A 15,903-nucleotide genomic window follows, 5' to 3' on the forward strand; every position below is an offset into this window, starting at 1 on the left:
AAAAAACACTCACACAAAGAAAAACACGTATTTATTGCACCGTTTATTGATGACCAAGATGAATGACTGAATAACATAAATAAAACAGTTGCTTAAACGGTCACCTTTAATAAAACTTTTCATGGGTATTTTCAATATTTATTCATTTCAACAAAACAATTTACTTTCCGACCTAATTGTTATTCATTCAAACATAAGACTATCTTTGTATGGTATCTTTGTATGTTATTTTATAAAGTGTAAACTGTATGAAACTTTAAATACATGTTTTATTCAAAAAGTGGTACAATTTCTTAATTTGTATTTTATTTCTCTTTGATATATATTCAAATATATAATTATACTTCCGTGTCATTCCATGAAAAGCGGCGTGTGGTCTCAAAGTAATAGAAAGTGTGTGCCCTAAACGAGAAAACAATGGGCGAAACAAAATCAAATGAAATTTTGAAAGGGGATCAGAGGTTATGAAGTCTGCATATCAGAGATAAGACGTCAAAAGACAAAATTTAAAAAAGGCAACATATTCTAAGGGTGATTCAACATTATTCAAGTAGGAATATTGGAATCACCCAAATCGAAAACGCCAAACAGATGAAACTACCACAAATACAACAATGGTGTCGTGTTGAACAATCTTTAAGGATCGGAAATGTAACATCTCTGATTGAATGTACGGGCGACTTTTTACAGCCTCCACACGGCACAAACAACGCTGATGTGGCGATTAAATAGAGAAAATAAGAATCCCTAAAGAAAGTCCAAAACGGCAAAATTAAAAATGTTGCAGGCTCGGTTTTATTGAGCCTGTTCTTGAACGGTACTGTCAAGTGCAAACTACCGTCTACGCCCCTAGCACCTTGAAAATGTTAATAGGCTCGGTTTGATTCTGTTCATGGACGGTATTGGTAAGTGCTAAAAGGCACGGAAATATGAAAAAATAAAGAGAATATATCACAAACAATTACATTATGTGGCTCAAATATTCCAATTGTTCAGATTACAAATAAAACTAACTAGTCATGTATACTATTTCAAAATCAGAGATACTGTTAAATACAATAGATGGAAAATACAGAATCAAACTTCTCGTACTGCATTTTTTTTATCTCCGCTGTAATGCCATTGGCAACTGATTAAACTGTTTGACTATATTCCCTGAGTTCCACTACACAATGCTTCATGCCAAATATCTAACCTCTAGCCTTAAAATTAAAAAGGTTTTCTAACTTTTTACAATACATTGTATACATATAAGGAAAACCTATGACGCCCGAGGTGGGGCTAATTTTGACTTCAGGACTATAATTTGAACAACTTGTAAGAGAACCTATAGATGATATTATATATTAAAGATCTAAGTTCTAAGCCTTGTACCTTCAAGCAAGAGGATTTTTATATACATATAAGGAAAACATATGACCCCCTGGGGCGGGACCAATTTTTTACCAAAGGGCTATAATTTGAACAACTTTGGTAGAGGACCTATAGCTGATATCATATACCAAATATCAAAGCTCTAGGCCTTTTCCTTTCAGACAAGAGGATTTTTAAGTTTGCATTTTTTAAACTCCTTTTCTAGCCCCGTGACCTACTTATGCAACAGACCGGAACATTTGAACAACTTTGGCAGGGGACAACACAAGAATTATTGCTGTAAAAGTTGGTTACTGTGCAGTCATTGGTTTTGAGTAGATGTTGTTTAAAGAAATTGTTGACAACGCACGACGCACGACGACGGACGACGGACGGTGGGGGATCACAATAGCTCACCATGAGCACGTTATGCTCAGGTGAGCTAAAAAGGTCTATATCCGTAGGTTTTGTCAGTTTGACTGAATCCCCTAAAGCTAGATTCGGGTAAGGATTTTCGTTAAGAACTACTAAAAGGCCTATCACCACCGGTTTCGTCAGCTTGACTTTATTTACTGACTTTTGAGCTGGGCATGGATTTCCGTTAGGAACTTCTTAAAAACCTATAACCATGGGTTTGGCCAGTTTGACTGTATTCCCTGAGACTGCAACCAGCAATGGATGTCTGAAAAGAACAACTTAAAAGTCCTATCATCGTGGGTTTTTTTCTGACTGAAGGACCAGGCATGGATTTCCTTTAAGAAGTACTTCAACGGCCTATTACCGTCGGTTTGGTCAGTTTGACTGTATTCCGTGACTGTAAAACCGGGCATGGATTTCCGTTAAAAGCGACTTAAAAGCCTTTCACTGTGGGTGATATGCATTTGAATTGTCTGAACGGAAATCCTTGCCTGCCTTTAGGCCCAGAGAAAAAAGTCAAACTTACCAAACCTACGGTGATTGGCCTTTTAGAATTTCTTAAAGCAAATTCATTCCTGATTCTAGCCTTAGTGAATACAGTCCAACACTGACAAAACCTGCGGTGATAGACCTTGGTAGTAGTTGTTAATGAAAATTTATGCAAGGATTTTGCCTCAGGGAATACACTCAAATTGTCCAGACCAACGCTGTGGGACCATTTTAGCAGCTCTTAAGGGAACTCAATACCTGGCTCTACAGTCAGGGAAGACAGTAAAACTGACCAAACGCACGGTGATATGCCTTATAAGTAGTTATCATCGTAAATCCATATCCGCTTCTACACTAAGGGAATCCAGAGAAACAGAAAATGACAAAACCCACTGTGATACGCCTTTTAGTACTTCTTAACGGAATTCCATGCCCAGTTTTACAGTCAGGAAATACAGTCAAACTGACCAAACTTACAGTGATAGGCCTTTTAGTCGTTCTTAACGGAAATCCATGCCCGGTTGTAGGTCAAGAAATGAAGTAAAATTGAACACACACTGTGAAAGGCTTTTTATGTTGTTCTTAAAGGAAATCCGGGACCGGTTTTAGCCTCAGGGAATACGGCAAAACTGAACAAACCCATGATAGGAATTTTAAGTAGTTCTTAACGGAAATCCATGCCCGGATCTGCAGTCAGGAAATACAAACAAACTGACCAAACCAACAGAAATAGCTCTCTTAAGTATTTCTTAACGGAAAACCATCCATGGTTCGGTTCTAGCCTTAGAAAATACAGCTATACTGACAAAACCAACTGTGAAAGGACTTATTAGTAGTTTTTTACGAAAATCATTGCCCGGTTATGGCTAATGGGATTACAGACAAACTGACAAAACCCACGCTGAAAGGCCTGTTGAGTAGTTCTTACGGAAATCTATGCCCGGTTTTAGCAGGAAATACAGTCAAACAGACCAAATCCACAGTTATACGTTCCTTTTGTAGTCCTTTAAGGAAAACCATTCTCGCTTCTACAGTCAGGGAAGACAGACAAACTGACCCAACCAATAATAATAGACTTCTTATTAGTTTTTTAAGGAACTCCATGCCCGATTCTAGCCTCAGCTAATATAGTCAAACAGCCAAAACCCGCGGTGATAGGCCTTTTAGGTATTCCATTTCCATTTCTAGCCTCTGGGAATACAGTCAATCTAACCAAACTCACGGTGATATGCCTTGGTAAATGTTTTTTAAGGAAATCCATACCCGGTTCTACAGTCATGGAATACAGTAAAACTGACCAAACCCACAGCGATAGGGCATTTTAGTTGTTCTTAAAGGAAATCCATGCCCGGTTCTAGCCTCAGGGAATAGAGTCAAACTGACCAAACCGACTGTGATAGGTCTTTTAATAGTTCTTAACGGAAATCAATGCCTGGTTCTACAGTCAAGGAATATAGTCAAACTGACCAAACGCACGGTGATAGGCCTTTTGTTCATTTCATAACGGAAATCTATGGCATATTCTAGTCTCAGGGAATACAATCAAACTGAACAAACCAACAGATATAGGTCTTTTTAGTTGTTCTTAAAGGAAATCCATGCCCGTTTCTAGCGTCAGGAGAATACAGTCAAAGTGATCAAACACACGGTAAAAGGGCTTTTTAGTAGTTCTGTATAGTAAATGAAAATCATTTCTCGGTGGCACAGTCAGGAAATGCACTCAAACTGACCAAACTTACGATGATAGGCCTTTTAAGTAGTTCTTGAAGGAAATCCATGCCCGGTGCTAGCCTCGGGGAGTACAGTCAAACTGACCAAACCGACGGTGAAAGGCTTTTAAGTTAGTAAGTCAAAATTTGGAGATAAATAACTCGAATTTTTGAGTTAGTAACTCGAAATTTCGAGTAAATAAATATACACACCTTGCACTCATGCTCTTCGTAGGTAACGCAAAGTTTTCTAAAGTGTAAAATAAGATTTTGTTATATGTTTGAATGTATCCGGATAACGCACAGACTGAAGAGTTTCTACCTAATACGCAAGTGCATCGTAAAAAGTCGGAAGTTACGTAAAGTTACTCCTCTGTAAAATAGTGACAAATGATTAAAAAGCAACCCTTCAGGGTGTTCCTTTTCTGCGTCAGCATTAATGTTATTGATGTACGATAATACCATGCCACCCACTGCTAGGGCCTCATTTGTTGGCGAAATGATGAAAGGTGTATTTCCCATCAGCAGTCAGGAGGTTTTAAAGTGGTGAATTTAAACAGTGTAACAACAGAATGAAGATGGCTAACATAAATATTATATTTCGAGCCTCATTTGACTTGGATAGTGTTGATGTTCAAAGCTTAAGACAGTATATAATTCATCAAGAACCGCGGAGTCAAAAATTAAGCCTAAAATGTGACTAATTTTCTATAGAACAAAAGTACGAAACTTCACTGGGCCATGACCATGATAAGATATAAGACAAATGGGATTTCTCAGGACTAATTGATGGACATAGATGAAACTTCGCCTTACTCAGAACTAGAGAAATTGTCTCCACATATACATCTAAATCTCTCCCAAATATTGCCCGAACAATGGGAGTCGTTATCGTCAATAGCTGAAGTTTAAGACTAGACATAAGTTATTACCCTCTCAACGTGTCTTGACAAAGCTGCTGCCAAACCGAGCTGGAGGACTTCTTGCATAGATCTGAACCAAGATTAGCAATGGTCTATACTCAAACCAAGCCTTTGGTAATCGCAAGGTCTGAAGAAAATATGTTTCACTAGTAGAAGGAAATTAGGAGTGGTATTTTTGGAGTGATTTTTGTATATATAAAGAAAGAAAATTTTGTCTAATGGCTTGATTTGTTAATTCACACAGGAGGGCTAAATATCGTGTGCTTACAAATGCATGTCTTAAATAGCAGTTTAGACATTATAAACCTAACCTAATTCAACTGTTGTAAAAGCTACAACAACAACAACCAAACCAACTGTGTTATTCTAAATGAGCCAATTATCTACGAACTTAAATACTAAATGACTAGAGAGTGTTTTAAATGTGTATATATTAACAAATTCACACTGCAACCAGCAAAACTAAATTTCACTACACTAAAAATGCCTAAATTTCAAAGATTGTGAAACACATTTGTCCTTTTCAATTGTAAGCTCTGCTTCATTGAAATATAAGACAATAATGAATATTTACATATTGATAACGACAGCATTAATCCTTTGCTGAATCATCAGTGCCTATAATGTGTAGTACGATAGGCTACTACGGTGTTTTATTCGAATCCCATGGCCGATGCTGGTTGGGCCTCTACGATCTCTGGAATGAGCTTGCCTTTCTCTCACTCTATTAGAAAATGTAACCAGTTTGAAAACTCACACTTCTAAATTCCTTGCAATACATGATTTATCAATAATTTAAGATGTACTTCTTTAAAAGTTATCATTTTAAATGAATATTGAAAAAAACGCAACAAGCTTTAGTATGTTGCTAAACACATGGTACAACAATAATTTTCTTTTAATTTTTTTAAATTTCAAATTTATTTTCACAGTTTTAATTTCATTAAATGTGGTAAATCTTTCATGCAAACGTTATGTAGCCTTTTTCCTGCTCACTGACATAGTTGCAAGCATATACATTTGAAGAAGAGATAACAATAACAAAATTTGTCCTAATTTAAAATGTCATAATTTAATTTATGAAATAAAATTTAAATTTTCAGACCTGTCAGATATCCCTTATTATCATAATTTCCACGCACGTGGGTTTGTTTAGCTTGACTATATTCAAGCCTCAGGTAATATAGTCAAGCTTAGTACTTTAGGGCTTTTTTGACATCGACATTTAACATTTTTTTAAACCCTGGTTATTTGTAATGTAAAGGAACAAGTAAGTAATAAACAGAAATGTACTACTTTTAGATAGTTTATATTTAAAGGATAATGTATTGCAATATAACGTTAACCCAAATGATATTTGTTTGAAAATAATATAATAGTTTGTTTTTTGTTGTTTCCTTTCTCTTTATTTATTTCTCCTGGGGTTGGGGGTGGTGTTTGCTTTTAGATTCTTTTTAAAGAAATTGGAAAATAAGAACTGCATTTATTCCGCGTACAATGAGTGTTATGAGAGTCTTTCTTTTGTACTACCCGTTAACAATATCTAAAAATAGATTTTACGCATTAATGCAAAAGCGGTACTTTATCGATATTGGATATTATAACGGCTATTTTGATCGTATGTACATACATGTAAATTAAAAAATGGAGTTTTAGCTCAAATATAGTAAAGGAGCTAACAAATCATATTTAACGTGGACTTATAGAAAATACTTTCGGAGTTATGGCGGACTACGATTTACTATTCAAAAGTAGTGTATTTTAGTTTATATTTTGACTTAAAAAATATGAAACATGTATACGTTTTATATACAAATATGTACTCTTTAAATATGTGTTCATCAATACATTGTAATTTAATTAAGTGATACTGTAGAAAGGGGAAATTGGAAAGTTTTTGTCTAAAATAGATTTGTATTAAGTAAATGCAGAAAACACATTGGATGTTTTAAAGCTTTATGTTTGTATTGTGTTTATTTATACTAGTGTTTTAAATGGTTTATACCTGTCGGTAAAGACAGTGTTTACTAAACCAATGTATTGAACTTTGATATTAAAAATAATCTATACCAATTGGGGTGTGTATATTTATAAATTTAGTATAAAAGTAAAGTATAATAGTAAGGTCAATAATAATGAAGTACATTGATTTTAATATTGATCTGTTGATATGTAATTCAGGACCACTTTGTATAGCTTATATCATTTATAGACGAAGAGTATTGAGTAATTTCATTATAAAGTTGACATTATTTTCATTTATTGACGTCCGATAAAGAAAACAATTTAACTTGTTTTCGTTTGCCCGCTTCCTGCAAAGTAAAAAGTACTGACCTGTGTATATAGAAAATGTTACCAAGCTTAGGCTTTAAAGGAAAGATTTTTCGGTATGAAGGCGCCTAAACCACTAGTTCCAAACTGCAAGTTCAAAGTGTATAACCTGTAACACGGAGGTACGACTATTACATACACACAGTTCATTTTGTATATCTGGTTACACGGAAGTACGACTATTTCAATTATTTGCATTGTCACAAAGGCATATCGTGCTTATATTGAAACTTTGTTTGCAATATTTTATGACAAGTAAGTTGCTACACATCTTTATTGTTTCGTTACAGTTTTGGTAATTGGTGATGATAAGACAGGGAAATCAGCTCTATTACTGAGATACGTTGATGATACTTTCAGCGAATCATACATTGCCTCCATAGGTGTGGACTTCCGTTTGAAGTAATTTATTTTTGTTCCCGACTTTAGAAACATAAATTCAGAAATATAAACTCTTTAATAAACATGTTTAAATGGAAGCTTAATGATAAATTATGTCCATCTTAGTTTATATAGTAAGTGAATACGTAAGAAAAAGTAAAAATAAGTGTACATTTTGCAATTTTTTTCAATTTTACAATCTACTACACATGAATGATAAATAACCCACCTGGCCGAAGAGCATTTCTAAAATAAATCGATCGGGAATTCATAAAAACAGTAGGTCATTTTATTTGTATTTTACGATAGATTTATATTTTAACCTGAACATTTTACGATATCAACTGTTGCTCAATTACTATTATATATAAGTCAATCTCTTGAAATATACAGTCAATTCAGCTCAATTTGGCATTGAAAAAATTAGCATAATGGCACTTTTATAGATATATTCTCTAGATATTTTCGAACGACAAACAGTGATTTTTATCAAACGATAAAATCACCAATTTTGATAAATTATTTCGTTTCTAACACGACATCAACAAATAAATGATGCCGTACCTGATATAAAGCTAAACTTAGCCTGATTTTTTTCCGTACTTATTTTCAGCGCGGCTCATGTTCAGTGGTTACGTCACATTTTATAGTGATTACGTCACGTGTCTAAATAAAAAACGTCAACAGTGTTTTATTGCATAATAACACACACATTCGGTTCTCCTATGTTCAATAGGGAAAATGCGGGTCGTGTTAGAAATCAGTAATAAAAAACATGTATAAAATCAAACATTTATTGCGTTTTTCTACAACTGTATTGCCAAATCTTGGCAATTATATTTACATTATTATTCCTTTGTATACCATGAAATTATTACTTATTCAGAACTATAAAGCTTCATGGTAAAACAGTTAAACTACAAATTTGGGACACAGCCGGTGAAGAGAGGTTCCGTACGATTACTACTGGGTAAGTTGTATCCACCGTAATCAACATAACTATATCACATCTATTTAATTTTATGTACTGTTAGGTTGACAAACAACTATCATCGTTCCGGATATTATATATTGTATAATGTCATTATATGTCTCTTTTTGAAAGCCATTTAAATGTAGCTGTTTTTTGTTTCGGCTATCTAAGCATAATCACATGTCACACAGAGCAGATAATTACAATGCGATTCAGTTCAATAATTCATGTGCCATTATATGGATTCCACTGAGGTTTTTTGATATGACGAAGCGTGAAATAATTTACAAGATTAATGTTCCATTTGATGAAGGTCTAATCCAGAACTTGTGTACAAAATTTCAGATCATTTTACAACTTATTTCTGGGTATAAATCTTAGTTATCTTTTGTAAAATGTTTTGCTTTTAAGTGACCCAGTTGATCGTTGTAAGAAATTGAAATGCTATGTCTTTAAAATTTTGGCCCTCAGTTGAGTTCCTTAAAGCTGCATAAAGTATACATATACTGTATAGCCATCATACAATATAGGTGAAATACATATTTACAATAAATTGTTCATAATACAGTAGAGAAGGTAGATTAAGCAAACATCAAGGTCATTGTTATTGAAAATAAAAAGAAAATGGTTTCAGGCAAATAACAAGAAATAGTATTGAGGTATTGTAATCAAACTTGGTATATAGAAAGCTTATGATGAAGACCCAGGTTTGTATTGCGTTTGGTCCCCCTCTGGTCAAGGTCATCATCACTAAAAATAGAAAAAAGGTATTAAGACACTACATTTGTGTTTAGAGATATTATACTATGCAAATTGTCTATTCTTGTACTTTATGTTTTCCCCACTTCTATTTTATGATTTTATTTGACAAATTAGTTTTACATATTCTCTTACTCATTTATTCAATTATTCTTTTTATTATTTATTTTTATATTTTATTATTATTATTATTTTTATTGGTTGTGTTATTATTATAATAATAATTATTATTATTTTTATTGGTGTTGGTGATGATGATGCTGGTGATGATGATAATATGTAATGGATAATGTTCTTGTTATAATTATTATTATTATTATTATTATTATTATTATTATTATTATTATTATTATTATCTTTTTTATTATTCTAGATAACTTGCTGGCTAATTAATGTAATGCTTTCTCGCTAATTCTAGTGAATGTATGTATAAAATTATATAATAATATTTTGACATATAGGTATGTTGGGTTTTATCATTTTTCTCTTCTTTATATTGTAGAAATATAGTTATATTATTAATACCCGCTGTATATTTTGATCCATATCTATTTGTTAGTTACTTTTCATTCACGTTTTTGTGCAAATTTGTCACGTTGACGTTGGCGCCCTAACCGACGTGACGTCAAATACTTTGTACGTTATTCTTCTGAAGACAACAGTCGAAAAAAGTAAAGATTAAAGAAATATGTGTTGTTTTTGTGTATTTTATCTGAATAGAGATATTATATACATTTGTAAGCATTAAAGGAGATATTCTGTAAGCGTTGACCGAGATATTATATACATTTGTAAGCGTTTACCGAGATATTATATACATTTGTAAGTGTTTACCGAGATATTATATAAATATGTAAGCGTTTACCGATATATTAATAAATACATTTGTAAGCGTTTAACGAGATATTTTGTAAGCGTTTACCGAGATTTTCTTCTGTATTTAATAAGTATATATTTGTATCTAAAATATATTTTGCAGTTACTACCAAGCGACACAAGGTGTGATAATTGTATTTGACGTCACAGATCGGTCCACTTTCAGAAGAGTTGAAAGCTGGGTGACTGATATTGAGGTATTTTTATATGATATAACTTATGATATATGGATGATGTAATACGGATACTGTAACAATTATTTAATTGTTCTAGAACAAATCACCTTTTTATCATATAACTGACAACCTAGTTTCGTTAGAACGGTTTCAATTTTTTGTCAAAAAGTATTTCATTAGCTTACCCAAATGGTTCATTTTTATTCTTTTTTTATCAATATTTTAAATACCTTTTGAAATGTGTCCATTGAAGATGGAATATATGCTCATCTCGGATAGAAAATTTGCTTATGTATACCAATCTACTTTAAAAAATAAATTTAAAGGAAAAGCTAACATAGGTGAAAACAAATGATTCTAGACCTTGCATTTCTCTCATTTCCAATTCCGTTGAATCTGTACACAATTAAGCTTTAACTTTTACGTTAATGTTAATTGATAATCATATAGAAACTATTTGTTCTTTAAAAATAAGTATTTCTTGTAAGGAGAAATACATACTTATTGTATCTTAGTTTATCCATTTTCTTACAGAAATATGGCTCAAATGAAGTGGAGAAATTGCTTGTTGGAAATAAATGTGATATAACTTCGAAAAGATGTGTAACAGAAGAAGAGGCCAAGTCACTTGCACGTAAGACCATTTTCTTTTTCCCATCGATTCCCTAGTTGGAAATATTAAGTTAAGAAGCGATCAAATCTTTTATCCATGGTATTCTAAGGAAAGCAAAGCCAAAAGAACTTTTGAATGTATATTACTGATATGTTGCACTAATGTGAATAAAGGTAAAAATAAATTACTCAGAAGAACACACTAGCATATTTTCATTTGTAAATACTATCCAAGACGTCTAAGGATGAGCAATCATTGTTCTGCTCTAAAACTGAATGTCAAACTTCTTTCCTTGTTGTTGATTGCTATATATTGCAAACATTCCAAGTTATACTGAACGAGAAAAAACCTCAGTTACAACTCTTTACTCTATATGTCGCAACCATCAACAGTGAAAGAAATGCTTAGACGGTTGGAGAGAACCGTAAGCCCTGATAACAAAGTAATAGGCATCTTTAAAACAACCGAATAAAAGAAATAAGGGTTCTTACAAATGTTTTCTTTACTATTTTTAAAAAAGGAAATAGTTTTTGATTGTACTTTTTTGAAAGAAATAATTCGTATCTTTCTATTCTCAGTAAAAAACAACATGGAATATGTAGAGACCTCGGCAAAAGAAAATATCAACGTTGAAAAAGCCTTTGAAACACTCTGTAAAGGTTGGTTTCTTTTGATTCAATATTTTATGTTTCTATTTATGTGTCATAAAATATATCTAATGAAAAAATAATTTTAATATTTAAAAACGGTACACTTATATTTTTTCCGTAATCTTATGGTCGATTCGTTTTTTAAACACACATGACAACTGTGCGTAGAGAAAGTAAATGTATCAAAACAAAATAGTATGCTTTTATAAGTCCCCTACCGGTTTACCGGAGGGGACTTTAGGTTTACCCTCCGTCCGTCTGTCCGTCTGTCTGTCCGTCAGTCCGTCCGTCTGTCCGTCCGTCAGTCCGTCCGTCCACAAAACTGGATCCCGCGATAACACAAAAAGTTCTGAAAATATTTTAATGAAACTTGGTATATGGATAGATGGCAGTATGGAGATTATGCACGTCTTTTTCTTTTCTTCCTATGTTGAAAATTCTGGTTGCTATGGCAACAAATAGACTGAAAATATGGCAAATTTTACACATAACCTGGATCCTGCGATAACGCAAAAAGTACTGAAATTTTTTTTATGAAACTTGATATATGGATAGATGGCAGTATGGAGATTATGCACGTCTTTTTCTTTTTTTTCCTATGCTGAAAATTCTGGTTGCTATGGCAACAAATAGACTGAAAATATGGCAGATTTTACACATAACCTGGATCCAGTGATAACGCAAAAAGTATTGAAAATATTTTTATGAAACTTGACATATGGTTAGATGGCAGTATGGAAATTATGCACATCCTTTTCTTATCTTCCTGTGTTGAAAATTCTGGTTGCTATGGCAACAAATAGACTGAATTTCAAGATTTCTGATTCTAGTTTTTAAGTTTTTTCACTATAAGTTCTTTATTTCTTAAGGTATTTTCTTCAAACTTTAAAAATAAGTTGCTAGTCATCAACCACATCATATGTGACAAAGTTTACAACTCTAGCACAAAATTTATTAGAATTACCTCCCTTGAACTTAAAATTTTCATGAAAAAAAACATTGTTTTTTTTAATAACTCCTTTGTTTCTGAACGTATCTACTTCAACATCATATGAATGTTTCTTATTATCACATAACATTTGTGAGTGTTCAATACTATTTCCAGAATTATGCCCCTTTTGAACTTAGAGTTTTTTTTGAGAAATTGGTAATTTTTACTCCAACTTCTTCAATCATGATAGAATTTTCTTCAAACTCCCACATATAATATGACAAGGTTTATAAAACTAGCATCCATATTTCCAGAATTATCTCCTCCTTAAACTTTTAATTTTTCCTATTTGTTCTTTTAACTTTCATTTACTTCAATTTCAAAATAAATATTCAATATTCATACCTTCATTACTAATTGTTCTTTGTTACACTCACATCATGTATGACATCGTTATCTCCTTTTTTTTTAAATTTTGCTTTTAAAATGTTATATTTTGATAACAGGGATGTTTAAAAAATAACTTTAGACTGTCCTCCAGTCCGTCTGTCTGTCTGTTCACTGTGATCACTTTTAAAGAACTTTTTCAACAAATTTACTTAAAATAGAAACATAAGTGAATGGCCAATGGCCCTTCAGAATGTTGCTTGGGCTCTTACCGGTAGGGGACTTATGAATTGCTTGCAATACTATGATAATTGCTTGTTTTAAGTAGGGTTTTAACCGTTTAGCATTTGAGTTTAATCAAAACATTGTTTTTAAAAAGTTTAATGTCTTAAAGTTTAATCATTAATTGAAATTTTGAGCATACAGCAAGTGCTTAATCCCCTATATGTTCATTTAAAGGAATTAAAATTATATAATTAATATATATCTGATTGAATTGTTTAAATGACAAAGTAATGCCGCACTTAAATATTCAATGTCCCTCCAGACAAATGGGAAGAAAAACGTAACAGTAGATGGTGCAACTTGTTTTAATATTGGTATACAAGAAAAGCATTGATGCAAAGCATCAAAGGGCGTCCAAGCAAGAAATGTAGCAGGTGAAGATGAACTAGTAGACATACGATGACAAGATATTCTTATAATCTTTTCAATGGTTAATAGGTTTTTACCAGAATTGTATATCACGTATGAATGAACGCACGAAAGACATTGTTCATTATGAACTTTGATTGGCATGCTGGAGATTAGAATATTACTTATTTCTTTATGATCGTGATTATTAATAGCAACGGATATACATGTATACATTCATTTATAATCCATATGTGTAACGCATGATCAACACCACACTTGTATAATTGTCCCTTATTATGTTATCGCTATTAACCCCTTCTTAAGGCATCTGCTCACACTTGTTCAAAATATGACACTGGTTATATTACCATGTTGATCATGTTTATTATACAATAATTGTAATATATATTTAATATAAAAAAATACAGATTTTATGAATATTTTTTTCTTTTTCTTTTTTTGCGTTTTATGTGTTATTTTAATACTGAGCTTTTACGTTTACAACTCTTTTTTATTAAAATTGTAAAATAAATTTTAAGAATTCAATTGTCATATTGACCGACGATTATAAGTCAAAACTTAACTGGAAAAAGTCGTAAATTATGTAACTTTGAATAATTCCTCGGCATCTTTACTAAACACGAATAACAAATTAAATAAAATGTTTTAAAGTTGATAGTGTCATGTTAATACCATAAAAATGTACCTTTTCTCTCAATTATAGTACATATTTATTGTTTTTTTTTATCTCATATATATATAAAATGAAACATGTTATTGTTGTTGTTGTAGTTTTTTTCGAATTGTTTGTTTATGTATAATAATATTTAATAAATTTGAGAGTTGATCTGTGTTTATTAATTATTATAACCAAACTAAGTGACAAACACTCTTTTTGGAAAAAAAACTTATTTATCTGTAAAATATTTGTTCTCTTCTGTGATGAAATCAAACATCTACTCCAAAACCGGGAGAGACCGGAAAATTAACGACTACTAAATCCCGGTTTAAATAGACCGGGAGAAACCGGGAATTACCGATATGACCGATATTACCGATATTACACTCTTTAAATAGATTTTCGGAGTTTAATAATGTTTAGGTCATCAACTCATCATTCAATTTACAACTTTTGGATACATGTACAACAATAACATACCATGATAACCCACTATGTAATACAAAATTATAAATAAAAACCCCAAATGGCGCGATTTATTGACGGAAAAGGTTATTTCATTTGAAAATATTTGCATTGCGAAATTCTTCAGTTCGCTATTCATTGTACATATCGCGACATTTCATTTTTGATTAATAATCAAGCACGTTCATACCGATCGGAATGATCGGCTTTTATTATGACCGACTAAAAGGCTCGAGGTGTAGCTGTCGTCCCTTTCACAAAATCTGATTTCATTCCATAAGGGGCGTCGCGCTTTGGCGCGGACGCCAATCAATATAACCTCAAACAGGTCCAGTCTGTACACCCAAAGTATGAGAACTGTAAAACATTTGGCCTTTTTTGTCTTACTTTAATGTGAGTTCATTGAGAAGGACTGAAAATGGTTTCCCGATATTTGTGTATTTATTGATTTAAGACATATCCAATAATTTAGCTCATCCTGATTTTCCAGAATAATCATTGTCATAATGAACAATAGCCCAAAATACAAAGCGCTTTTAAGTGCTTCACTTGATATTAGATTTAAAAATAAATTAAGATTTAAAAAAATATGTTTATATGCCTTTAGACCTCAATGGATATCCTATTAACCTCGAAAATGAGTTAACGTTTAATATGAACCAAATGAGATTCAGTGTGTTATATGCACGAGTATGTCTTAGCCTTTAGTTACAGTAACAAAAACAATATGGACAATATTTTTATTTTTATTAGTATAATTATTATTTACATTTTTATGCTCCCCGAAAAATTTCGGGGGAGCATATAGTCGGCGCCTTGTCCGTCTGTCCGTCCGTCCGTCTGTCTGTCTGTCCGTCCGTTTTCTTGTCCGGAGCATAACTTGAAAACCCTTGGAGATAATTTGTTTAAACTTCATACAGTTGTAGAGGGCATTGAGGGGGAGTGCAGTGTCAAAGAACCATAACTCTATTTTGCCCGATTTATTAATTATCTCCCCCTTAATCTTGTCCGGGGCATAACTCTAAAACTATAAGAGATATCAACATGAAACTTTGTACGTGAATAGATCTCAATGGGTAGATGTGCAGTGCATAAGAACAATAACTCTTTTTGTCCTAATTTTGGAGTTATTGCCCTTAGTTTATTTAAACAGTG

At 32.5% G+C, this 15,903-nt stretch overlaps 1 protein-coding gene across 1 annotated transcript; it reads left to right on the top strand.

Annotated features, from left to right (window-relative positions):
- Positions 1-6,503: 6,503 nt before the first annotated feature.
- On the top strand, positions 6,504-14,310 carry LOC132740017 (ras-related protein Rab-1-like). Its single transcript, XM_060727871.1, has 7 exons — positions 6,504-6,642; positions 7,513-7,624; positions 8,490-8,573; positions 10,315-10,408; positions 10,922-11,021; positions 11,579-11,659; positions 13,516-14,310. The coding sequence occupies exons 1-7, from the start codon at positions 6,615-6,617 to the stop codon at positions 13,560-13,562; spliced, it is 546 nt and encodes a 181-aa protein (XP_060583854.1). The 5' UTR covers positions 6,504-6,614; the 3' UTR covers positions 13,563-14,310.
- The last annotated feature ends 1,593 nt before the right edge of the window (positions 14,311-15,903 follow it).

The sequence above is a fragment of the Ruditapes philippinarum genome, unplaced genomic scaffold (genome assembly GCF_026571515.1).
Source record: "Ruditapes philippinarum isolate M1 unplaced genomic scaffold, ASM2657151v2 ctg9491_1_1_1_1, whole genome shotgun sequence".
NCBI classification, from domain to species: domain Eukaryota; kingdom Metazoa; phylum Mollusca; class Bivalvia; order Venerida; family Veneridae; genus Ruditapes; species Ruditapes philippinarum.